The 25791-nt window shown below is 36.4% G+C and overlaps 1 protein-coding gene across 2 annotated transcripts in view; it reads right to left on the bottom strand.

The window, feature by feature from the left end:
- The window catches only part of PEX1 (peroxisomal biogenesis factor 1), a 73339-nt gene that overhangs the window by 10141 nt on the left and 37407 nt on the right, over window positions 1–25791 (bottom strand). For both annotated transcript variants that reach the window (XM_065883682.1, XM_065883683.1), the window contains 10 exons: window positions 24187–24376; window positions 23588–23754; window positions 21967–22101; window positions 18895–18959; window positions 16368–16510; window positions 16182–16285; window positions 15218–15394; window positions 13895–14125; window positions 12753–12947; window positions 12346–12476 (listed from right to left, as the gene is read on the bottom strand). In XM_065883682.1, the coding sequence (XP_065739754.1) occupies window positions 12346–12476; window positions 12753–12947; window positions 13895–14125; window positions 15218–15394; window positions 16182–16285; window positions 16368–16510; window positions 18895–18959; window positions 21967–22101; window positions 23588–23754; window positions 24187–24376 (1538 nt within the window). The remainder of the gene's footprint in view (window positions 1–12345; window positions 12477–12752; window positions 12948–13894; window positions 14126–15217; window positions 15395–16181; window positions 16286–16367; window positions 16511–18894; window positions 18960–21966; window positions 22102–23587; window positions 23755–24186; window positions 24377–25791) is intronic.

Genomic DNA, 25791 nt, shown 5'->3' with positions numbered 1-25791 from the left:
TAATTGACCATAGGTGCATGGGTTTATTTCTGGGCTTTCTATCCTGTTCTGTTGATCTATATGTCTGTTTTAGTGCCAGTACCAAAATGTTTTGATGATTGTAGCTTTGTAGCAGAGTCTGAAGTCAGGGAGCCTGATTCTTCCAGCTTCATTTTTCTTAAGATTGCTTTGGTTATTCGGGGTCCTTTGTACCTCTGTACAAATTTTAAGACTTTTTGTTCTAGTTCTAGTTCTGAGAAAAAAGGCATCGGTAGTTTGATAGGGATTGCACTGAATCTGTAGATTGCCTTGGGTAGTAGAACGGTCATTTTGACAATATTGATTCTTCCAATCCAAGAACATGGTATATCTTCCCATCTGTTTGCTTCATCTTTGACTTCTTTCATCAGTGTCTTATAGTTTTCAGAGTAAAGGTCTTTTGTCTCCTTAGGTAGTTTTATTTCTAGGTATTTTATTCTTTTTGATGCGATGGTAAATGGGATTGTTTAACAACAAAAGATCAGAAATTCAATAGAGTATAGAAATGCAATATAGGGACTTCCCTGGTGGTGCAGTGGTTAAGAATCTGCCTGATAGTGCAGGGGACACGGGTTCAATCCTTGGTTCAGGAAATCCCACATGCCGCGGACCAATGAAGCCCATGAACCACAACTACTGAGCCTGTGTGCTAGAGCCTGCGAGCCACAACTACTGAGCCCGCATGCCACAATTACTGAAGCCCATGCACCTAGAGCCTGTGCTCCGCAACAAGAGAAGCCACTGCAATAAGAAGCCCGCACACCACAACAAAGAGTAGCCCCTGCTCGCCGCAATTAGAGAAAGCCAGCACACAGCAACAGAGACCCAACACAGCCATAAATAAAAAAATACATGCATACATACAAAAAAAAATAAAAGAATCTGTCTTACAATGCAGGGGACACTATTTCAATTCCCGGTTGGGGAACTAAGATCCCACATGCCACAGGGCAACTAACCCATGTGCCACAACTTGAGAGCTCATATACCACAACTACAGAGCCTGTGCACCGTAACAGCCCACGCACCACAACTAGAGGGAAGACTGTGCACTGCAACGAAAGATCCCATGTGCCACAACTAAGACCTGACACAACCAAATAAATATAAAAAAAAAATTGTAGTCACCCTTCTATTTAAAATTTAAAAAAAAGGAAATGCAACAGATTTCTGTGTATTAATTTTGTAACCTGCAAATTTACCAAATTCACTGATGGGCTCTAGTAGTTTTCTGGTAGTGCTTTTAGGATTTCCTATGTATAGTATCATGTCATCAACAAACAGTGACATTTTTACTTGTTCTTTTCCAATTTGGATTCCTTTTCTTTTTCTTCTCTGGTTGCTGTATATAGGACTCCCAAAACTATGATGAATAGAAGCAGTGAGAGTGGACATCCTTGTCTTGTTCCTGATCTTAGAGGAAATGCTTTCAGCTTTTCACTGTTGAGTATGATGTTTTGCTGTGGGTTTGTCATATATGGCCTTCATTATGTTGAGGTATGTTCCCTCTGTGCCCACTTTCTGTAGAGTTTTTATCATAAACGGGTGTTGAATTTTGTCAAAAGCTTTTTCTGCATCTACTGAGATGATCACACGGTTTTTACCTTTCAATGTGTTAATGTGGTGTATTACAGTGATTGATTTGCGGATATTGAAAAATCCTTGCACCCCTGGGATAAATCCCATTTGTTCATGGTGTGTCCTTTTAATGTATTGTTGGATTTGCTTGCTAATATTTTGTTGAGGATTTTTGTGTCTATGTTCAGCGATACTGGTCTGTAATTTTTTTTTGTGGTCTCTGTATGGTTTTGGTATCAGGGTGATGGTGGCCTCATAGAATGAGTTTGAGAGTTTTCCTTCCTTTGCAATCTTTTGGAACAGTTTCAGAAGGATAGGTGTTAAATTCTCTCTAAATGATTGATAGAATTCGCCTGTGAAGCCATCTGGTCCTGGACTTCCACTTGTTTGGAGTTTTTTAATCACAGTTTCAATTTCATGACTTGTGATTGGTCTGTTTATATTTTCCATTTCTTCCTGTTTCAGTCTTGGGAGATTGTACCTTTCTAAGAATTTGTCCATTTCTTCCAGTTTGTCCATTTTATTGGCATACAGTTCCTTGTAGTAGTCTCTCATGATCCTTTGTATTTCTGTGTCCATTGTAACTTCTCCTTTTTCATTTCTAATTTTATTGATTTGAGTCCTCTTCTTTTTTTCTTGATGAGTCTGGCTAAAGGTTTATCAATTTTGTTTATCTTTTCAAAGAACCAGCTTTTAGTTTCATTGATCTTTGCTACTGTTTTCTTTCTATTTCATTTATTTCTGCTCTGATCTTTTATGATTTCTTTCCTTCTACTAACTTCAGGTTTTGTTTGTTCTTCTTTCTCTAGTTGCTTTAGGTGTAAGGTTAGGTTGTTTGTGATTTTTTTGTTTCCTGAGGTAAGACTGTATTGCTATAAACTTCCATCTTAGAACTGCCTTTGCTGCATCCCATAGGTTTCGGGTCATTGTGCTTTTGTCTGTAGGTATTTTTTGATTTCCTTCAGTGATCCATTGGTGGTTCATAGCTATTGTTTAGCCTCCACATGTTTTTTACATTGTACATTACATTTTCTTGTAATTGACTTCTAATTTCATAGTATTGTGGTCTGAAAAGATGCTTGATATGATTTCAGCTTTCTTAAATTTACAGAGGTTCACTTTGTGGCCCAGCACCTGGTCACTCCTGGAGAATGTTCCACGTGCACATGAGAAAAATGTGTATTCTGCTACTACTGAATGGAATGGTCTATAAGTATCAATTAAGTCCATCTGGTCTCATTTGTCATTTAAGGCCTGTGTTTCCTTATTGATTTTGTGTCTGGATGATCTGTCCATTGATGAAAGTGGGTTGTTAAAGTTCCCCACTATTACTGTGTTACTGTCAATTTCTCTCTTTATGGCTTTTAGTATTTGCCTTATATATTGAGGTGCTCCTACACTGGGTGCATATATGTTTACAATTGTTATATCTTTTTGGATTGACCCCTTGATCATTATGTCCTTCTTTGTCTCTTGTAACAGTCTTTATTTCATAGTTTATTTTGTTTGATATTAGTATTGCTGCTCCAGCTTTCTTTTGATTTCCATTTGCATGGAATACCTTTTTCCATTCCCTTACTTTCAGTTTGTATGTGTCCCTAGGGCTGAAGTGGGTCTCTTGTAGAGAGCATATATATGGGTTTTGGTTTTGTATCCATTCAGTCAGTCTATGTCTTTTGGTTCAAGCATTTAATCCATTTACATTTAAGGCAATTAAAGATATGTATGTTCCTATTGCCACTGTCTTGTTTTGGTTTGGTTTTCTATGTCTTTTTTCTTCCCTTCCTCTTTTGTTCTCTTGTGGTTTGATAACCATCTTTAGTGTTGTGTTTGGGTTGCTTTCTTTTTTGTGTGTGTATCTATTGTAGTTTTGGGGTTTGCTGTTCCCATGAGGTTTTGATATAGCAATATATATATGTACAAGGTTGTTTTACGTGGCTGGTCTCTTTCCTGCCTAGAGAAGTTTCTCTGTCAAATCTGAATGAGAGCCTTGCTTGGTAGAATGTTCTTGGTTGCAGGTTCTTCCCTTTCTTCACTTTAAATATATCGTGTCACTCCCTTCTGGCCTGCAGTTTCTGCTGAGAAATCAGCTGATAACCTTACGGGAGTTCCCTTGTATGCTATTTGTCATTTTTCCCTTGTTGCTTTTAATAGTTCTTCTTTCTCTTTAATTTTTTTCAATTTGATTACTATGTGTCTTGGCATGTTTCTCCTTAGGTTTATACTGCCTGGGACTCTCTGCGCTTCCTGGACCTGGATAACTGTTATCTTTCCCATGTTAGGGAATTTTTCAGCTATTGTCTCTTCAAATATTTTCTCAGGTCCTTTCTCTCTTCTCCTTCTGGGACCCCTATAATGCTAATATTGGTGCCTTTAATGTTGTCCCAGAGGTCTCTTTGGCTGTCTTAATTTCTTTTCATTCTTTATTCTGCTCTTTGGCAGTGATTTCCACTGTTCTGTCTTCCAGGTAACTTATCCATTCTTTTGTCTCATTTATTCTGCTATTGATTCCATCTAGTATATTTTTCATTTCAGTTATTATATTGTTCATCTTTGTTTGTTCTTCTAGGTCTCTGTTAAACATTTCTTGTACCTCCTCGATCCTTTTTTTTTTTTTTTTTTTTAATATTTATTTTTGGCTGTATCGGGTCTTCGTTGCTGTGCACGGGCTTTCTCTAGTTGCGCTGAGCAGGGCCTACTCTTTGTTGCGGTGCGCCGGCTTCTCATTGCGGTGGCTTCTCTTGTAGAGCACAGGCTTTAGGCGTGCAGGCTTCAGTAGTTGTGGCTCGTGGGTTCAGTAGTTGTGGCTCACGGGCTCTAGAGCGCAGGCTGAGTGGTTGTGGCGCACGGACTTAGTTGCTCCGCGGCATGTGGGATCCTCCCGAGCCAGGGCCTGAACCCATGTCCCTTGCATTGGCAGGCAGACTCTCAACCACTGCGCCACCAGGGAAGCCCCCTCCTCGATCCTTGCCTCCATTCTTTTTCTGAGATCTTGGATCATCTTCACTGTTATTATTCTGAATTCCTTTTCCTTTTTCGGTAGGTTGGCTATCTTCAGTTCACTTTGTTCTTCTGGGGTTTCATCTTGTTCCTTCATCTGGGACATATTCCTCTTCCATCTGATTTTGACTAACTCCCTGTGACTGTGGTTTCTGTTCCACAGGCTGCAGGATTTTAGTTCTTCTGCTGTCTGCCCTCTGGTGGTTGAGGCTGTCTAAGAGGTTTGTGCAGGCTTCCTGATGGGAGGGGCTGGTTCCTGCCCCTTGGTGAGTGGGACTGGGTTTTGTCCCTATGGTGGGTAGGGCTGTGCTCAGGGAGACTTTAATAAGCCCCTTGTCTGCTGATGGGTGGGGCTGTGTTCCCACCCTGTTGGTTGTTTGGCCTGAGGCATCCCAGCAGTGGAGCCTACAGGCTGTTATGGTGGGGCTAACAGTGGCCTCTGGGAGGGCTCAGACCAATGAGTACTTCCCAGAACTGCTGCTGCCAGTGTCTTTGTTCCCTCAGTGAGCCACAGCTGCCCCCCACCTCTGCAGGAGATCCTCCAATACTAGCAGGTAGGTCTGGCCCAGTCACTAAAAAAAGTAGGTCACTAGCAGGTAGGTCTGGCCCAGTCACTAAAAAAAGTAGGTCACTACTTTTTTTCCTGAGTCCTGGTACACACAAGACTGTGTGTGCCCTCCAAGAGTGGAGTTTGTTTCCCCTAGTCCTGTGGTAATCCTATGATCAAACCCTGCTGGCCTTCAAACCCAGATTCTCTGGGGACTCCTCCTCCTGTTGCCAGACCCCCCCCATGCTAGGAAGCCTGACATGGGGCTCAAAACATTCACTCCTGTGGGATAACTCATTGGAATAACTGTTTTCCAATTTGTGGGTCACCCACTCATCAGGTATGGGATTTGATTTTATTGCAGTTGCACCCTTCCCACTGTCTCACTGTGGCTTCTTTGTCTCTGGATGTAGGGTATCCTTTTCAGTAAGTTCCAGCGTTTTTTTGTCAATGGTCGTTCACCAGTTGGTTGTGACTTTTGGTGTTTTCGTAGGAAGAGCGTGAGCTCACATCCTTCTACTTCATTGTCTTGAGCTAATCCTCCATCCCCTTACTTTCAATTCATGTGTGTCCTTTGCCCTAAAGTAGGTCTCTTGCAGGCAGCATGTTGTAGGCTCTTATAGTAATCTTTTGATTTCTATCATAATTAAAAATCCTCATGTAGTCGGATAGGTGGGTCAGCCCCTTGATTGCATTCAGCCTGCAACCCAGTTCTCTGAGGAAATAAAACAGACTGTCCTTATAAAACAGACTGTCCTTATTTTACAAATTAGAGTCTGCAAAACCAGAAATGTGGCTCCAGAAACAATTCAAAAGTTCATCTCACTTTACCAATCCCCAGACCTCCCCTATTCATTTCAAAATGCTTGCAGATACTGTAAAAGATCAGGATGTTAGAAGAGAACTGTTTGAAAAAGATAGATAGGAAATTTTAAATAGTAGTTACCCTACACTTCTGATAATAAAGAAATATACCTTAAAACTTCTAGGAAAAGGAAACAATCAGCAAAACAGAGATAACCTACTGACTGGGAGAAAATATTTGCAAATGATATGACCAATAAGGGATTGACGAATAAGGGACTGATATCCAAAATATATAAAGTGTTCATACAAGTCAATATCAAAAAAACAACCTGAGTAAAAAATGGGCAGAGGATCTGAATAGACATTTTTCCAAAGAAGACATACAGATGGCCAACAGACACAAGATAATCAACATCTCTAATTATCAGAGAAATGCAAATCAAAACCACATTGAGGTATCACCTCACACCTGTTAGAATGGCTATCATCAAAAAGATTATAAATAACAAATAATGGCAAGAATGTGGAGAAAAGGGGACTGTCCTACAGTATTGGTATAAATGAACGTTTGTGCAACCACTATAGAAAACAGTATGCAACTCAGCAATCCCACTACTGGGCATATACCCTGAGAAAACCATAATTCAAAGAGTCATGTACCACAATGTTCACTGCAGCTCTATTTACAATAGCCAGGACATGGAAGCAACCTAAGTGTCCATCGACAGATGAATGGATAAAGATGTGGCCCATATATACAATGGAATATTACTCAGCCATAAAAAGAAACGAAATTGAGTTATTTGTCATGAGGTGGATGGACCTAGAGTCTGTCATACAGAGTGAAGTCAGAAAGAGAAAAACAAATAGCGTATGCTAACACATATATATGGAACCTAAAAAAAAAAAAAAAATGCTTCTGAAGAACCTAGGGGCAGGACAGGAATAAAGACACAGATGTAGAGAATGAACTTGAGGACACAGGGAGGGGGAAGGGTAAGCTGGGACGAAGTGAGAGAATGGCATGGACATATATTATACACTACCAAATGTAAAATAGCTAGCTAGTGGGAAGCAGCCGCATAGCACAGGGAGATCAGCTCAGTGCTTTGTGACCACCTAGAAGGGTGGGATAGGAGGTTGGGAGGGAGATGCAAGAGGGAGGCGATATGGGGATATATGTATATGTATAGCTGATTCACTTTGTTATACAGCAGAAACTAATACACCATTGTAAAGCAATTATACTCCAATAAAGATGTTTAAAAAAAACAAAACAAAATGGAGGTGCCTCAAAAAACTAAAATTATTGAACTACCTTAAGATCCAGCAATTCCACTCCTGGGTATATATCCAAGGAAAACAAACAGTAATTCAAAAAGATAACATGCATCCTAATGTTCAAAGCAGCATTATTTAGAATTGCCAAGTTATGGAAGCAACATTAAGTGTCAATCAACGAACAACTGGCTTAAGAAGATGTAGTATGTATACACAGTGGAATGCTACTCAGTCCTTAAAGAAGAATGAAATACTGCCATTTGCCACAACATATATGGACCTAGAGAATATTATGCTCAGTGAAGTAAGTCAGAAAAAACAAATACTCTGTTATCACTTATTTTGGAATCTAAAAAATAAAACGAATGTACGAAACAAAACAAATGAATGTATGAAACGAAACAGTAATGGACTCACAGATATAGAGAACAAACTAGTGGTTACCAGTCGATAGAGGGAAGGAGGGAGGAGCAAGGTAGGAGCTGGGTATTAAGAGGTACAAAGCAACAAGGATAGATTGTACAGCACAGGGAAATACAGCCATTACTTTGTAATTTTAAATGGAGTATAATCTATAAATATTGAATCACTATGTTGTATGCCTAAAGCTAATTTAATACTGTAAATCAACTATACTTAAAAAAGTCTCCTAAGAGAAAACTTGCATTCTTCCTCTGTCCCTTGAAGATGTAAATCTTATCATGTCCTTGAAATGTAAACACCCAGGAGATAGCTAAGGTACTGCCTATAATCACCTGAGACTGGGGGAAAAAAAAGGAGTTGAGGGGAAGAGGCTTTTAGAAAATAGACTGCTATAAAAACTTCCATGGTTAAAATTTTGGGATGGAAGCTACAGGGTCTGTTTGTCTGTGTGTGTTTATGTTACGTCTATGGATATGTTATATATATGTGATACTTTTCTACCTCTGGATGAATATTGCCAAAATTAATTTGTAAAAAGATCTATTTAATTGGCTTAAAGAAAAAAGGACTCATCAAATTTAATATTTCTAAACTCTCAGAAACATACTACAAACCAATCCAAATTCTTCTCAAGTTTATGTGATCTGGGATAATTTTCAGTAAATAAAAGCTAGTTTAAGTATGTATCTGTTACAAAATTTGCCATGGTGGTTGTTTTAATGTCTCATGAAATTTTCATAAGTAATCTAAATATGATTGTTTAAAACTTAACTAGTTCTTAAGTGAACTTCTCAACAATAATTAAGTTTTATGATATGTCTACTTAAATAGTTTCCAGAATCTCTTTGGTAACTTATACCCTTAGAGTTTTGGTAAGTGATGAAATTTCTTTGGATATCTTGATCATTTCTAAATAAAATACTGAAACATTAATTATTGAACATTTATTTACTTTTGGCTTCTTACTACATAGGAACTAAAAATACTTGGATGTATAAATAAATGTGTCCTATTCTACACTGAAGAATTGTACTGTTAAAGTGTATTCTTTTAGAAATTATGAAATGTATGCATTAATTTGCTAGTCTACAGAATGCTGGTGTAACAGTTCAAACCTTAAAGTGTTAAGAATTCTAATTTATATAATTAAAACTGAGAAATAATAAGGAAAACAACTGTATGCAACTCTATTCTGATTGATTCAGTATTCTGATTGCTTCAGAATGGGAAAGCGAATAAGGGACAAACTAAATGGGTATGGAACATTGGAGAGAGACTTTTACTTTGTCAAGCTGGCTAAAATGGAAGGAATTTATTATAAGGGTTCTAAAAAGTAAGTTTTAGTTTTATATAAGTACACTACTGATATTAAAACTTCTCTTTCAGGACAAAATTTTTTTGGACTATTGGTCTGCTATTGATAAGACTGTGAAAGGTTTTTCTTTACCTTTTAAGTAGTCTGCCTAGAAAACAAAGAAAAATAACTTCCTATGCCTCATGTCTGACTGCTTAAGAAAATGCTCTTCTCTAAGGTGCTTTTTGTTGTTTGTTTTACAACTATGTAACTTTATGTATTTGCCTGCAAAGTCTTTAATTGTTGCTTTGGTTAAGTGAATAGTATTGTTTAACAGTGACCTATGATAGTATGGTGTTTTAAAACCAAATATTTTTGACAAATCTCTCCAAAATCAAAGTCTAAATAAGGCTTTTTGACCTTCAACTCTGGGATTTTCCAGAGGGCCCCTGGAACGTCTCATAAGATTTGTTCTCTCTCTCCCCTTATAAAAAGAGAGATATAAATTAGGATTACTTGATATATTAAATTACATGGGAAACACTGAAATAATACTAAAAGTTATATTTATATGCATATGTTATTATATGGATGTTATTAATGTCTTATAGAAACTATAAAATTCCTAAATATCTGATATGTAATATTATCAACCATAATTCCAGTTGTCTTAAAATACTGTCATAGAAATAACCAAATTTCCTTATCAAATGCATTATAATGAAGTTTCATCAGATCTTTAACCATGGACATTTTTAAGTCTCTTGTCATTTATTGTTATTGTAAAAGTGTTCCTGCAGAAGTGCTTCATCTTCAAGGAGACTCATGGAAAGGACTCTAACAAGAACAGGTTTCTGATCATTTTCAATTTATACCACTGAATTAGGTAAGAATTTGCAGAACTCTAATGGGGAAACTGATGGCTTCATAAAACTAACAAAAGATCCGTAAAAATTAACTACATGGGACTGAATGAACTACTGAGGATCATTATAATTTTTATGACTTTGTTTGAAACATTGCTATGTTTTGTTTTTCCAGATTTAAGGAAACCTTGTTCTTTTCTCTTAAACTATCAGTAATTTGGTAAAATATACCTTTGTGGACGAAGATGAAACATGTTTTTCTCCTACCTGATCCCTCCAGAATTCAGAAACTGAGTATTCTTATTTTCATGGATACAGTTATTTCCATAAGTCCAATAAGAACCCTTTCTCCTCGTACTTTCTCCTCGTAACAGGACACAACTGGAAACCTCGGTTATATCCTCAAGGCTTTGACTGGAATGTCTTATTTGAGAATGTGCATAGAACAGAAAAACTAGACAGTTTTAAGGAACTAAGGTTGATTTTATGGAGCCAATAAACCTCCTTGGAAAACCAACCTGGTACCTTGCTTACAGAGTTCCCAGTAACCTTACCAGGTGAGTAAGGAAGGTTATTTCCTGGCAAATACAAGGACTTCAGGCTATTTTGGGGACCTCTAAAAGAGAAATTAACCCAAATACAGTTGACCCTTCAACAACACAGGGGTTAGAGGTGCCAACCCCACCCCTCCACCCCCCTCCAAACAGTCAAAAATCTGCATATTTATAGTCAGCCCTCTGTACCCACAGTTCTGCCTCCACAGGTTCAACCAGCCATGGATTGTGTAGTACTGTAGTATATGTTTATTGAAAATCTGTATAAGTGGACCCACGCAGTTCAAGTCCATGTTGTTCAAGGGTCAACAGTACATAGCTATTGCAAGCGAAATCTGATGGTAAGTCCTTGGCTCGGCTTCCTAGCCTCAAGAGGCTTTTAAAAGGTCAATCTGAGATTCCTTATGAAAATTTCCAGGAAAGGAGATTTAAAAGCATCTATATGGTCCATTACTATTCTTGTCGAACTTATGTAAATAATCAGGCCAAGTTTAGTGCAACTAGAATGAAAATAGTTTAGTCTTACCGTGGTTATCTTTGTTAGAAATGGGGGTCACTGTAGAGAGAGAAATCATGTTTCAGTAATACACCTTTGTGGATATCAGATTCTAGTGCTGTTAATTGTCTTTGATGTTTGCGTTTCTACCTGTAAACTAGACTGGATCCTGAATTATTCTAGTTTCCACCCCAAACTGCCATGTGGATTATTTTGACTTAAAGGGAATCAATCAAGACCCAGCAGACTTGAGAAAAGCTTTTTACCTGTCCCTTAACTGCCTTAAAAGAATTTAGATACGGGGCCTGCACCAGAAAGAGCTATTACCAGAGATAACTTTTTTAATCTCAAAAGACTTATCTGCACGACAGGACAAATGTCTGATTACCAAACACCTGTTCTTCCCATTTTCCTGTGAATTACCCTCCTCCCCTTTGAAGTCCAGGCCCTTATCTCTGTCCTTAGCTCAGGACAGTATATAAGCCTCAACTGCCTGACTGACTTTAGTCTACTATTTTTATGCAGAGCCTGAATGTACAAAATTAGTTTTTCTCCTGTTAATCCATCTTATGTCAATTTAATTATTAGACCAACCAAAGAATCTAGAAGGGAAGGGAAAATTTTTCTACCCTTTCAGTGTACACATACATGCATACCCCAGAATATAGCAAAATTCAACAAGAAAGTTTTAACTTCTAAAGACCAGGAATACATTTCTTTTTTCCCCCATTTTAACTTTCTTTAAATTGAGATAATTGACATATAAGGTTATATTAGTTTTAGGTGTACAACATAGTGATTTGATATATGTATATATTGTGAAATAAGTATAGATATCATCCATCATCAACTCAGTTACATTGTTTTTTCTTGTGAAAAGAACTTTTAAGATCTATTCTCTTAGTAACTTGCAAATATATACTACAGTATTGTTAACTGTAGTCATCATGCTGTACATTACAGAAGAATGCATTTCTTGAATTAAGTTGAATCATTGACCTAGAATGATTCCCAGTCTATGGGTCTCAGACTCCAAAGTTACTAATGAGACAACTGCAAGCCTATAAATTCAAATGTATATTAAACACGGTCTACAAGTGAATAAATGTGAATGTATTTAAATGGTCTTTAATAAAATATAAATTATTTTGAAAACAAAAGTTATATTTTCATAATTTTTGGAAACTGTATAGTGGAATCATTTTGGGCTTTTGATTTTATTTTCTTTGAAGCTTTTAAAATTAAACCAAGTCATTAACCAATTCATCTGATTATATTTGAATTATTTATAATGAAAATTCATTTTTGACTTCTATATTCCTGAAGTTTTGGGGTATTTAAACGCATGGCTACCAAGCAAATGTTTTGAATTGCTTTTAAATATTCAAAGTATTATTTGTGATTTTAAAAGAACTTTAAAAGTTTGAATAACTGTCACCTGTAATAATATCTATACTTCTGGATCAGAATCTTTTACTTACAGCTCAGCAAAGTTCTTCCAGTCATCTTCACTGATGGATGGCCTTGTGTGACTGAGCGCAGTCATTAAATGTGACTGACTAATAGCCAGACTGGTTCTGATGGGGCCTGGTTGGTTAAGGGCATCATCCTCCTTAAATAAAAAAAAAAAGACAAAAGTTAACTTAGAGACACGATGGAAAAGGAAGTCCAAGTGTTATTTCTTTTTGCCAGTTTTCTTAGGAGACTATACATTCCCTTCCTCATAAGATTACTAAAAATTGTTAGCACATAATCATTTGACTGATTGATGTGTTTCAGTCCCTTGTTTATAAAGAGAGCTCATTTACCAATCAAAAAAATACATATCAAAAAGGAAAAACAATTTTTAAAAAGTTTTACAATTATAATGAAGAGGAAAAAGCCATACTCCAATTTGGCTTTGGTATCTGCCTTTGATAATACTGATATCTGCCCGCAGTTGATCTCTTTGTTCCTGTGTGAGCTCTTGATAACCCTCTTGTGAGGCTGTTCTGAAGACTGGGGGTCGTGAGGACTGATCTTTCCCAGGAACTCCAGGAAAATCCCGAGTCATGGAGCTTGGTGCTGACAGGCATTGTGAGCTCTTCGTTGTTAAGCATAATAATGAGAGAAGGAAGGGAGAAGGGGAGAGAGGAAGGGAGGGAAAAAGAGCAAAGGAGAAAAAAATTATTTATCAAAGATAGAATTAAAATACGTTTCATATTCTATAAAGGTTCATCTGTACCTATGTTGTTGAACCACCACAGTGAAAACTGCCAATCATACAAGGTTTATATAATGCTTTGTTATTAAATCCACCACAAATGCCCTAATGATAGGGTATATACTAAGGTTCTGGGACATTTCTACATGTAAGTTAAGAAACAGAAAACAAAGACTAGAATTAAAACAGCTTACTATTCTTGAGAATAAAAATGGGTTATGTTTATATTTTTTAAAACATAATAAAGGAAATTTACCCCCAAATTAGTAAATATTTGTAAAAATGTTAACCACTAAAGCAACAGTGAACCACTGTTAATTTTTTGAGATATGTGTCAAATGCTATTTTAGTTTAGAAAAACAATGATATTGCCCAAATTTAATCTAAACATTTTCCTTGTTGAAACATTACTACTACTAAGTTTTTCACTGTCCTTATATTTTCCACCAGAAGTATTACCAATAGATAACATTTGGTAGTTAGAATTTTTGACATTATTGTACCAAATTTCTCATTATCCTCAACTGTTCTACAATAACAGAATTTAAGTTTAATACAAAATGAATCTGCTACTAAAGATGTTTTAAAGCCACTAATGAAAGGAGTAAAACCTGAAAGAAACCAAAGGGTAATCACAACCACTGGCTACTTCGGCTCCCCTTACTGCCAGCTCTGTCTTAACATGGAGTGAAAATGATTAGTGTAAGAAAAGACTGTTTTACTGAAGGACAAACCAACCAGAAAGAACATGTGGGGCTAGTTAGGACATAAATTACACCAACATACAGCTGTCTATTTCAGAATTGTACAGTGACTGCACAAGGTACCAAATCAGAAGAGGTTCCGTTTCCAAGTTCTGATTCATAAGAGCTTCCAAAGTAGAGCCGGTACATATTGAATTTTGATTCATCTGGAAGCACCTCAGACATCTCTAGAGAAACAAGGGACTGCTCTAAGCCACATTCTCCATCTCCAGCTGAATCATCAGAGCCACTGCTGTGGTTAAGAAAAACCATTGAAGACAGACTCAGGTCACTATCAGAGCTGGAACCTCCATCCTAAAACACACAAAAGGACAACCAGTTGTAAAGCTCTGAATAGTCCACGATTCAAAAATGAACCACACAGAGACAGCATCCTAATAGACCAGTACAAGGAAACTTGAGGCATTTTTTTTTTACAAAAGCTCTTATTGATTCTCTAATGGTTCTGAGTCACATCGCAAAATTTTAACTATTAAAATAAGGAAAGACCATATGGAATGTGTAGATAACTTGCCAACCATCTTCCCCAAAACTAACAAAGCTAGGACTCAGACCTCGATTTTATTTTCATGTCTCTTTTAATTCACATTTTTCTACTCTGAAATGATAAAGCATTCTATAACATGGCTGATTCATCATTATAGAGTAGTTCACTTGTAAACACCTTTTTTCCCCTTTCATTAGCAGAAAAAAAACTTCAATGGCTTGCCAAAATAAACAGCAAAAACTTGGCAGTATCTAAATTTAGTCCCTGCAAGAATCTCCAACAAAATATAGCAGAGGGGAGCATACAGTTGAAAACCCTTCCCAGAAAATATATGGTAAAGTCCATAATGTGGCAGAGATCAAATTATTTTCTGCCAAAATTAAAGTATTATCCTTAGAGAAAAAAACTGATTCTAGGGCTGGAGAACAGATAAGATAAACCTAGAACATCTTGTTGTATAGGGAAGTAAGTAAGTGATCAAAGGATGATGAGGACATATCAAAAGGACACAGAAGCCATCCAAAAGGGGCTCCTATTGGCCATATCTGGGACAATTTGAGTTTCAAAATAACTATCTGATGATCTTTTTTAAAAGTAAAAAACAAATTTAAAATCTCAATATAATTCTTACCTCAATTCAAAGAATACCCTTCCACACACCAACATATTTTGCCGATAGTAAGGTAATGTTAGAGAAACAGACACCAAACTCTTCATATAATTACAAGTTCTCTGCAAAGCCAATATTCCAATTATGGTACACTCGACTAAAGGTAAATTTCTATACAGTTAACTAAAGTTGTTAAAAAGTAGGAATTTCTTTAAGGTTGAAATTTTGACACCGAACTGCTCATATCACTCATAAGACACCATAGTAACGATCTCCTCATATAACTCACCTGCAGCCCACAAGACAGCAGCCTTCCATGTAAGGCCTCTAACTGGGCATTGTAAAGTAAAGCTTTCAGATCAGCTCCCGTAAAGGAGTTGGTTACTGATGCCACGTTCTGAAGGTCCACATCATCTGCCAGAGGTAGAGAGTCACTGAGAACGTTTAAAATTTCAAGACGTGACACCTGAAGGGAGAAAAACTAATTGATTTAACAAATAAAATTGAATATGTTATTTTAAACTGTGTCTCTTAGGATTTTTCTTATAAATTCACTTCATATATCTTATAAGCTTTAGAAATAAGTTGAGGAATGTACCAGTAGGCTACATCTCTTCCTTGGAACTTTTTCCCTAACAGAAGGAACATAGGAAAATGAATGAAAATCAACATTCTTAACTATTTAGTGTAAATCATTTCTAATTCAGACAGTGCTTATTTTCTAGATTTGGGCAAATGAGCCAAGAAAGTGTTTTGAAAGAAAAAATAACTGCTACATGTGATATATAGACATTTTATACCTTTGACTATTCATTTGTCTATTTCTTCTTTTACTCATTCATTTCTAAATTTGGGAAAAAAAGCTCCATCAACATAGGACTAGAAAAAAGTCATATCTCTATGTAACATGCATAGATGCTTCCTAGTCCTATGCTTGATTCAGTATCAGTCTTTTGTCTGGATAATGAGGTGTGTGATCTTTGAACACAGGGAACATGGACATGCAATACTTGTTTTTCCAATTGGCCAACACTGAAAGAGTATAAAGTTTTCAGACTTGCATGGAATGGCTGGGCCAAAAAAAGGCTTTGCATCTAATTCAGAATCTTTTCATGCTGTAAGAAAGCACTGACTAAGGCCTTTGCTGAAAGCTGGTCTTCTAAGGATGACTTCTATTACCTGGCAGAAGTAAAGTTCACAAGGAAAGAGTATAGCATTTGTTGGATTTTGGACTCAAAACATGAAATTGTCACCTGATCAGGAGGAGGACAGTATACACATTTATCTAGTCGGCCAGGCCTGAGCAGGGCTGGGTCAATCAAGTCAGGGCGACTAGTGGCAGCCAATACATAAACACCTGGGGGGGCAAATAAAAATCCTTTACTAAATCCTGGTGCAATTTTGTTATAAGAAGATACTTCTGTATTTACAATTATTACCCTGTAAGCCTTCTACTCCATCCAACTGAGTCAGCAACTGGTTAACTACACGATCTGTAACTCCTGTATTATCGTGGCCTCGTCGAGGTGCAATAGATTCAAATTCATCAAAGAAAAGGATGCAGGGCTTTGCAGCCTGTGCTCTGGGGAAACAAACAGTATTTCCTATCTGAATAGGGCTTCAGAGTTTGCAAAGTAATTTCATATATATATCTATATCTGTATACACATACACACATATATATATATATTTATGTATTTATTTAATTCTTCACAACAAACCCTTAAGGAAGGCAAGGCATATGTAATTATCCTTGTTTTCAGTAAACCAGGTCTTAGAGAGGTCAGGGAAGACAAATGCCTTCTGGACAGAGACTAAAACAAAAACCAGTCTTACTCAATGAGTGAAATACTTCGTTGATTATTATTACAAGTAAACTCTTTTTAATATGCTTATTGGCCACTGGCACTTCTTTTGTGCAATGTCTCTTCATGTCTTTTGTCCATTACATTTTGGCGAGTACTTTTATTTTGTAAGGCTCTCTATAAAATGTATTTTAGTTATATATATTACATTTTTTTCTAACTTGAACTTTGACATATAGTTTTATTAATTTATTAACTAATTTTGTTTTCATTAAAAAGAAGGTAACATAAGTTCCATCTCTGGTAAAAAGATGGACTAGATGTCTAAAGAATCGCCCCTAATACAAAATATCTGTCACGGTGACGGAAAAAACCCAACAAATATCTTAGTAAATACATGGCAAGTAAGATAAATCTGGGGCCAACAACACACTGGATTACCTGTGCTTTGAACGTTTGGCAAAACTCTCTTAAAAAACCAACTAGGTCTGATGTTTGATTTATGCAAGGATTTTTAACTAGCGCCCATTGTTTTCCTACCTCTACAAGACTATTCAGATTTTGTTTCTTCCTTGCTTGACTTTGGTCAAATATATTTTGTCTATGTTACCCAAGTTTCAAAAACACTGGCGTAAAGTTTATAATATTATTTCACAATATTCCCTTATTATCTTTTACATTTCTGGTATATCTTTAGTCTTGCCTCCTCCCCTTTATCCCTAATGTTTATTCATGCTTGCTTTCTTCTTGATCAGTCTTGCTGGAGATCAACTGTATCAGGTTTACAAAACATATTTGGGTTTGTGAACTTCTCTACTGAATTGTTTTCTATTTCACTAATTTCTGTTATTATTTCCCTCTTTATTTTCATTTATATCTGTCTTTTTCTAATTTCATGAGATGGATACCTAGTGATTAACTTTCAGTCTTTTTTTCTTTTCTAAAAATTAAAAGCTATATTTTCCTTGAAGTAAGTTTTGCAGTATCTCACAATTTTAATAAACAGCATTTTCCTTATTAGTGCTCATTATTTTCCATTAGATCTCTTCTTTCACTTATGATTTATTTAGTTTTTAAAAAAATATCTAAATGTATGGGGGGGCTTATCCTTTTCTTGATTATTTTAACTTGTGTTTTCAGAAAATGGAGTCTGTATGATATTATTTCTTTGAAACATTGCAATCACTATGTATGGCCTGACATATGGCCAATTTTCAAAAATGTTCCAGGTGTGCCTGAAAAGAATGTGTATTCTCCAATTGTTGGGTACATGTTCTAAATATGCTTACATCAACCTTGCTGAATATGTTGTTTAAATCTTCTAAATGTTTACTATTTTTTTAAACTATTTTTTCACTAACTAATTACTGAGAACTGTGTTAAAATCTTCTACTATGAAGGTGGATCTGTCAATTTCTCCTTGGAGTTCTATAAATTTTTGCCTTAAATATTTTGAAGTTACAGTATTAGATACAAATAATTTTATAATTGTAATATATTTCTGGTAAATTGAACCTTTTGTCAATATGTGGTTGACTGTCTTTACCTGTAATAGGCTTTTCTGGTAATATTCTTTTCTTAAATTGGGTGGTAGCAATACAAGAGTTCATTTTATTATTCTTTAAAATATATATGTACATTATATATATTCTCCTAATTGCGTATTTTATAATAAAATTTTAGTGGAATGGAACAAAGTAGCTCTTTCATTTAGAAGCTTCCTGTAATCCCATCACATTTAAGTAATTTTTTTACTCTTACATATTAGCTTCTGTATTCATATGTATTTTTATATAAATGCAGTAATAATTATACTCTATTTTAATTACATTGACCACATGGAATCTTAATTTATAAAAGAGATAAATTGGGGTAATTATGTGCTTCATATACTTTGAGAATCCTTGAGTAACTACTTATGATTCCACTTTCAGCATTTCAGAAATATTTCTATTGTAAATATAAAACCAAATAATTTCCAAAACTTAATATCAAAAATGTTTTATATTTAAGTGGTATTTCTTCAGTTTATTAATAACCCACATAAATCACAGGTTTCAAACATCAGTTTTTCATAAAAACAACTGAAGACCAAAAAGCACTGACTGCTAAATAACCACAGAGCCAGTTACTTTAAAAAAAACATTCACTGGTAACTAACCTAATAAAAATATCCCGTACAGCTTGTTCACTTGCTCCAATATATTTGCTGAGTAACTCTGGTCCCTATTAGGTAAAATAAAATTAAATTAGAATTCATTCAAAACTATCTAAAAACAAAATATACTTTTTGTTCATGACTAAGTCTAAATGCAATAGAAAAATTTTAATATAATTAATGGATTTCTCTGAACTACATTTAAAAAATTAATGCGGCTGGACTAAATATCATACCACAAGTTCTATACCTGGTGTTTCCTTTGCTTAGAACATTTGTCCCCAGATAGTCTCATGGCTCATTGCTTCATTTTATTTAGATCTCTGACAACATGCCACATCCTCAGAAAGGCCTTGTCTGACAAACCCATCTATGACTCACTCCAGTTACTTTACACCTCCTTCCCTTGACTGTTTTCCTACCTAGTACCTACCACCACCTGACAGTATATTATACATTGAATGTGTCTGTTTATTGTCTCCCTCCCTCCGTTAGTAGAATATAAGCTCCGAAAAGGCAGTTTTGTTCATTACTGAATCCCCAGTGCCAAAAACAGTGCCTGCTACATAATAAGTACTGAATAATTATTTGTTTAGTAAGGTAATGAATGGTTTAAAAAGGGAAAATGTTGCATTTATCTCAAATCTTTGGAGACTCCAAAAAATATGTAATGTGACATGAATTACTTTAATTAGCATCTTCAGTAACTGAAACCAATTTATTTGCTCAGAAGTTGAAGAATATATCATTTTTTCTAAAAGTCAACTGACAAAACTTTCAAAACAAAATTTACTACATATAACAATATCAATAATGAGGACAGTCTTTCCTTAAATTGGGATATTTTAAAAAACTGAATAGGCCCTAAAGTGATCTCCAATGAAAAATCATTACCTTAAAAAGACCAAAAAGTGATCAGGATATGTGACCAAAATAAAGAATTTCTAATACTCAGCCATCTAGATAGCTATTAATATACTAGTATTTGATTATATTTTCTCAGTATAGTCAGAGAACTACAGAGGATGGAACAAGAAACAACTAAGGCAAAATATTAGGAAAAAGGCAACATACTGGTGTCAGTGAAAGGGCTGTCTTTGATACATGCCTCCTAGGATCCACCCAGACCTACACAGCCTCAACTCTCTACCGAAACCTGTGCATTGAGAACTCATCCCAATTGTGATTTGAAGATTTACTAAAGGGAAGAGATAAGATGTCCTCCCTAATGGAACAATCTAAAATACAACAATATTTGCAAGTGTTAATCTTGAAAATTATATGTAAAAAAAAAAGTAAAACTACATTCTAGTGACAAGTAAAAAAGAAGAATATGGTCATAGTTATTCCAAATTCCAAAAAAAAAGATAGGAAAATTTAAAAGTTATAGCTCTCCATCAATGCCAGGATACCCACATAACCAGCTAAGAAAATCTCATGTGATAAAAAGAGGGTAGGCATAACCCAACTGCAAATTAATAAACTGGCTTTCAGATTATAAATCAATTTTGAATAAGTTTACAATACAGGTTTCCCTCACTTTTTGAAGTTTGCTTTACACTACTTCACTTTTATTAAAGACCTACATTAGTAACTGTTTTCGCTAACAAAGAAATCCAAAGAAAATGTTCACGTTTATGAAAAAGGGTGAAAAGCGAAAAGCATTCAGTGTTTGTCCCGCTGTGAGCTGTGGGAGAGGCAGAACATACCCCAGCAGCAACAGTGGCGCCACCAAGCTTCTTTCTAGGGAACTACACGCAGCATCAAGCCATCATAGTTTTGAACTGTGTCTGGGAGCATCTGTGCTTTATCTCGATTTATTTTGTTCATCCATTAGCAAGATGTGTCCGATTGCTTCTTTGTTTTCTACCATTTCAGTTTACAGTAATGTTTCGTAGAAACACTCTACTTCCGGATGGTGGGGGGAAATCTGCATATGATTACTTTGCCTTGAAATGTAATCACTCTTTGGCAAACAAATATTGCTGGGGTGCTGAAGCTGTACAAATAAGACAGCACATCTCAGACCATAATGACACACCAGTGGTGGAGTGTGAAGCAGTACCCAAAATGATCTGCTAGCATGTCCTTTAATGACCATACTCACCCTATATCTGAAAAAATTTAACTTGGTGTGACACAGCAAGGGTGAAATATAGCCAACAAATAAAAACCCCAGGTTCCTGCCTTAGTGTGGTCTCCAGCCCCTAGTCTTCTAGGTTTTCTTCCCCCTTCAAGTTTGCTCTTTTATCTGATTATTTAGGCGTAATTCTATTTTATAATGCATGAAGATCTGCCTTAAGCAAGAACATAATAAGCCCTATAAAAGAGAGATGCCTCATTATTCAATTTCCCACACAGTTTAACTAATAGATGGATCACTGCTCCTACTAGTTTTCCAAATATGAGATTAACCCACTATCAAGAAACATAAATGGTGTTGGCGAGGATATGGAGAAATAGGTATACTAACTCACACACTGCTGGTAGGAATGTAAAATGGTGCGGTCCTCAAAAACTTACACATAGAATTACCATATGACCCAGAAATTACACTCCTGGGTATATATGTATTCCAGAGAAATGAAAACATATGTCCACATAGAAATTTATACACAAATGTTTATAGCAGCATTATTCATAACAGCCAAAAAATGGGAACAACCCAAATGTCCACCAGTGATGAATGGATAAACCAACTGTGGCATATCCACACCACCTTAAAAAAGACTGAATATCATCCCGCCATAAAAAGTACTGAACTACTGAGGCATGCTACAACTTGGATGAACCCTGAAAACATTATGCTAAGTGAAAGAAGCCAGACACAAAAGGTGACATACTGCATGATTTCTTTTATATGAAATAGCTAGAGACAGAAAGCAGATTAGTGGTTGCCAGGGGCTGGGGGAAGGAGAATGGGCTGAAAAAGTTTTGCAACTAGAGAGGTGCTGGCTACACAGCATTGTGAATGCACTAAATGCCACTGAACTGTACACTTTAAAATAGTTAATTATGTAAATTTTCCCTCAACTAAAGAAAAAAGAAGAGAAAAAAGATAAATGCCAAACATACCTTGACACTAATAAAATTCATTCCACTCTCTCGTGCAATTACTCCAGCTAGTAAGGTTTTTCCTGTTCCAGGAGGACCATACAACAGCACTCCTGTCCTTTGTCGTATGGGCAAGTTTGCAAATAATTCTGGGTACTGAAAGAAAAATATGACAAAGAGCTCAACTCTAAAACAAATGACTAAGCAGTGGCCAAAGATCAATGTATAGAAAAAAGTACTTGGGTGGTAACAATGGCCATCTTTATGACAGTACAATGATAGAAAAAAACATTCCTACTCAGAATAATAAATGAACTCAAAGGAACTACCACAGATTTTTCCCAATTGGACCATGGAATACATTCCACATAAAAAGCATATAAATGCATCAGAACTTCTTTCCATTTTTTCCTGTTTTTTTTCAAACATTATAATAGTACTACATTAAGAAAATAAAACCCAACCTTTTAACAAGTATACTGCCTTCCACTTGTATGGTTCATGGGGCAAGTTATGACAGCTATGTATATTCAAATATATTCAATCAAAGAAAGAAAATAAATAATAGAGAAGCATGTGTAATTATAATCGACAGTAAAATCTCCCAAGAGTCTCAATGCTGAACAAGTAACTGACTGCTTCTAAATTATCTTCTAAATCACCAGCTTTTCAGCAAGAAAATTTTTTGAACAGGTGAGCCAAACATCAGGCTACTGTCAGCAATCTCCTAGTCTCCTCTATTAAGTACACCTATTTAGTCCCACGTGTTGACAAAATTTCAACCTCATCTCGACCTCCATTCTAATCTGAAGGAAGCCCCAAAGTCAGCACTTACACAGATGGCCTCACGTACCTGGCCCGGGATGTATCTGGATACTGATGTTTGGTGCCCAGACCCAGCATTTGGGGTCATGATCCGCAGGCAAGTACTTCCCACGCCCCTGTTCTCCCAAACAGGCTTTAACCCCCAGTCCTGGGCTGCACTCAGTATGTCCCAGGCCCCACCAGACAGTTCCCAGGACGGTCTGTACTGAGGTCCTTACATGTAACTGAGATCCTTACCCATTTCTTTATCTCTTTGGATGGGCCCCTGATCTCATGCAAAGATCCTTTTCTCTCAGGTTTCTGATTCAAACACACCACCTACTAGATTCTACTTTTGATTCTACAACTGCCCCCTCTATCCTGCTGTCTGCCTGGTCTATGCTGCCTGCTACCTCTGCCTTTCTAGACTGGCACCCAGAGTCTAGAAATCTGGCTTAATCCATCAGCTCTGTGGATCTAAATGACTCTCCCACCTGTCAGTTTATTCCTATCTGTTTCTGCTCAACCCTAGCTGACAGTTCATTTGCTTTAGTACAACCTGGACGATTCAAGAAAAACACAAGAACTCTGAAATTCACATCAAAATGTGTTTACTATAAATATCACCTCAGCTTTCTTTCCAGGCAAGGAATACATCAGATACTTTAAAAAATCCGTTAGAGCGCCAAAAATAGGACTGGACATTTACTTGGTAATAATAAATACTTGTTGGACCAAATGGAAGCTGGGCAAGCCAACATATACAGCCAGAACCGATGGATGACTCAGTGGTTCTTCTGGCAGTTGGTAGTGCTTGGTTTGGTTGTTTTTTAAGTACCTTGGCTGGTAACTGGATAGTGTCCACAAGTATCTGTCGAACTTCATGTAATCCTCCAATCTTATCCCAGCCCAGGTCCCTAGGGTTATGCAGGTCGACATTTCGCAGAGACACAGGAATAAATCCTCGGAGAGCCTTTCGCAAGTCCAATGTTGTTAAAACTAATTCTGTTTAAAAATAAACAAAACTTTTGGTAGTCCTATTTGTATATGAATTTGCAAAACATACTGTCATACAGTTGACCTCTCTTACCCATTTTCCCCTCCCTTACCCCTTCCACTCTAGTAACCACCACTCTGTTCTTTGTATCTACGTGTTTATGTTTAGTTTGGTTTGTTCATTTATTTTACTTTTTTGTTTTTTATGTTCCACATATGAGTGAAATCATGTTATTTGTCTTTCTCCGTCTGATTTCACTTAGCCAATCTTAACTCAATTAAAAAAAATGCCATCAATTTAGCTGGAAATGCCAATTTTCTACTCAAATAGCTGCTTATTTGAATACTAAAATGGATATATTTAATTCTTACCTTACTACAATTACACTTCTCCACGACGGAAAGAAGAGTCCAAATTTTGGGTTTAACAGTAAAACTTACCTTCCCTGGTGGATATACTCTGATGAGAGAGACAAGAATGTATCGCTCGATCCATAAGCACTGTAAAATCTCTAGCCACAAACCCTTCAGTTTCTTTTGCTATACACTGCAGATCAAGATCAGTGAACTTGTTCATATCACAGTCTAGTTTATTTTTTATTACATTATACAGAATTTCACATCTTTGATCCTAAAGAAAAAAACAAAATTCAAATTTATAGTTTTACTCAAGTGCAAATTTTTGTACATGTATTTTGAGAAATAGCAGGTTGACAGAAAGCAGATTGGTGTTTGCTTGCAGGTGGGACAGAAAGCAGATTGGTGTTTGCTTGCAGGTGGAGTGGGGGAGGGATGATTGCAAGGGGCAGTAGGAAACATACGGGAGGGATGGAAATGTTTGCTACTTTAATTGTGGTGATGGTTTCATGGTGTGTGTGTATATATATATATATATATATATATGTTAAAACTCATCAAATTGTACACTTTAAATAGTGAGTATGTTGTCTTCAATTACACCTTAATAAAGTTGTAAAAAAAAAAATCACATTCATAATGATTGCTCTCTTTCTCCAGTAAGAAGATTTTTATTTTGGTTCCTTTAATTTAAGGGTTGTTATTCCTATAAAACATAATTCTAAAAACACATTCAATGACCAATACCACTACCATTCTGTTATGCTTAATAACAGGTGTATTTTTATTCTTCAATAACAGTTAATTAGCACAGGGTCTGAATATTTAGAGTCAACGTAAGAATTTTAAACAAGAAGTTAAAATATGCTTGCCTGTCCCAGAACATTCTTTTTGAGCGTGCTGCCACTAAAACCATCAGGATTGAAGTCCCCTGAGGAGATGATGGGCTGTATGTGCTTGTATATATTTGGTCTTTGTCTTGCTTCTGGCACAGATCTCCTAAAACCCTTAAAATGTCCTAATGATAAGAGTGATAAAGGTGTCTTGACATTAATAACAAACCCCTTTTAGCCTTACCTGAGTTTACGTTAATGAGGTGACTTTTGGAAAGCACCTAAGTATGGGGGCTGGTTGCCAGGGGAACCAACCTTGACTAGAGGATTGAAACTTTCAGTCTCACCCCCTGATTTCCAGGGAGGGGAGAGGGACTGAAGGCTGAATCAATGACAATGGCCAGTGCCTTAATCAGTCATGCCTATGTAACAAAGCTTCCATAAAAACCTAAAAGGAGAGGGCTGGAGAGCTCCCAGGTTGGAGAACCAGAACACTTCCATGTGCCACCGGGCCAGGCCCCAAACTCCACAAGGACAGAAGCTCCTTTGTTTCGGACTCCATCCTATGTATCTTTTCATCTGTTGATTTGTACCCTTTAATATTCTTTGTAACAAACTGGTAATCTAGTGAGTAAACTAGTTTCCCAAGTTCTGTGAGTTGTTCTAGCAAATTAATTGAACCCAAAGAGGGAATAGTAGGAACCTCTGACTTATCACCAGTCAGAAGCACAGGTAACACTGGCATCTAAAGTGGAGGGCTGTCTTGTAGAACTGAGGCCTTAACCTGTGGAATCTGATGCTCTCTCTGGGTAGTGTCAGAATTGAGCTGAATTGCAGGACATGCAGTTGGTGTCCA

Source organism: Phocoena phocoena, chromosome 9, assembly GCF_963924675.1.
Source record: "Phocoena phocoena chromosome 9, mPhoPho1.1, whole genome shotgun sequence".
Classification (NCBI taxonomy): Eukaryota; Metazoa; Chordata; class Mammalia; order Artiodactyla; family Phocoenidae; genus Phocoena; species Phocoena phocoena.
Note: the sequence above shows the minus strand (reverse complement) of the source record. Positions and strands in the feature narration are given on the sequence as shown.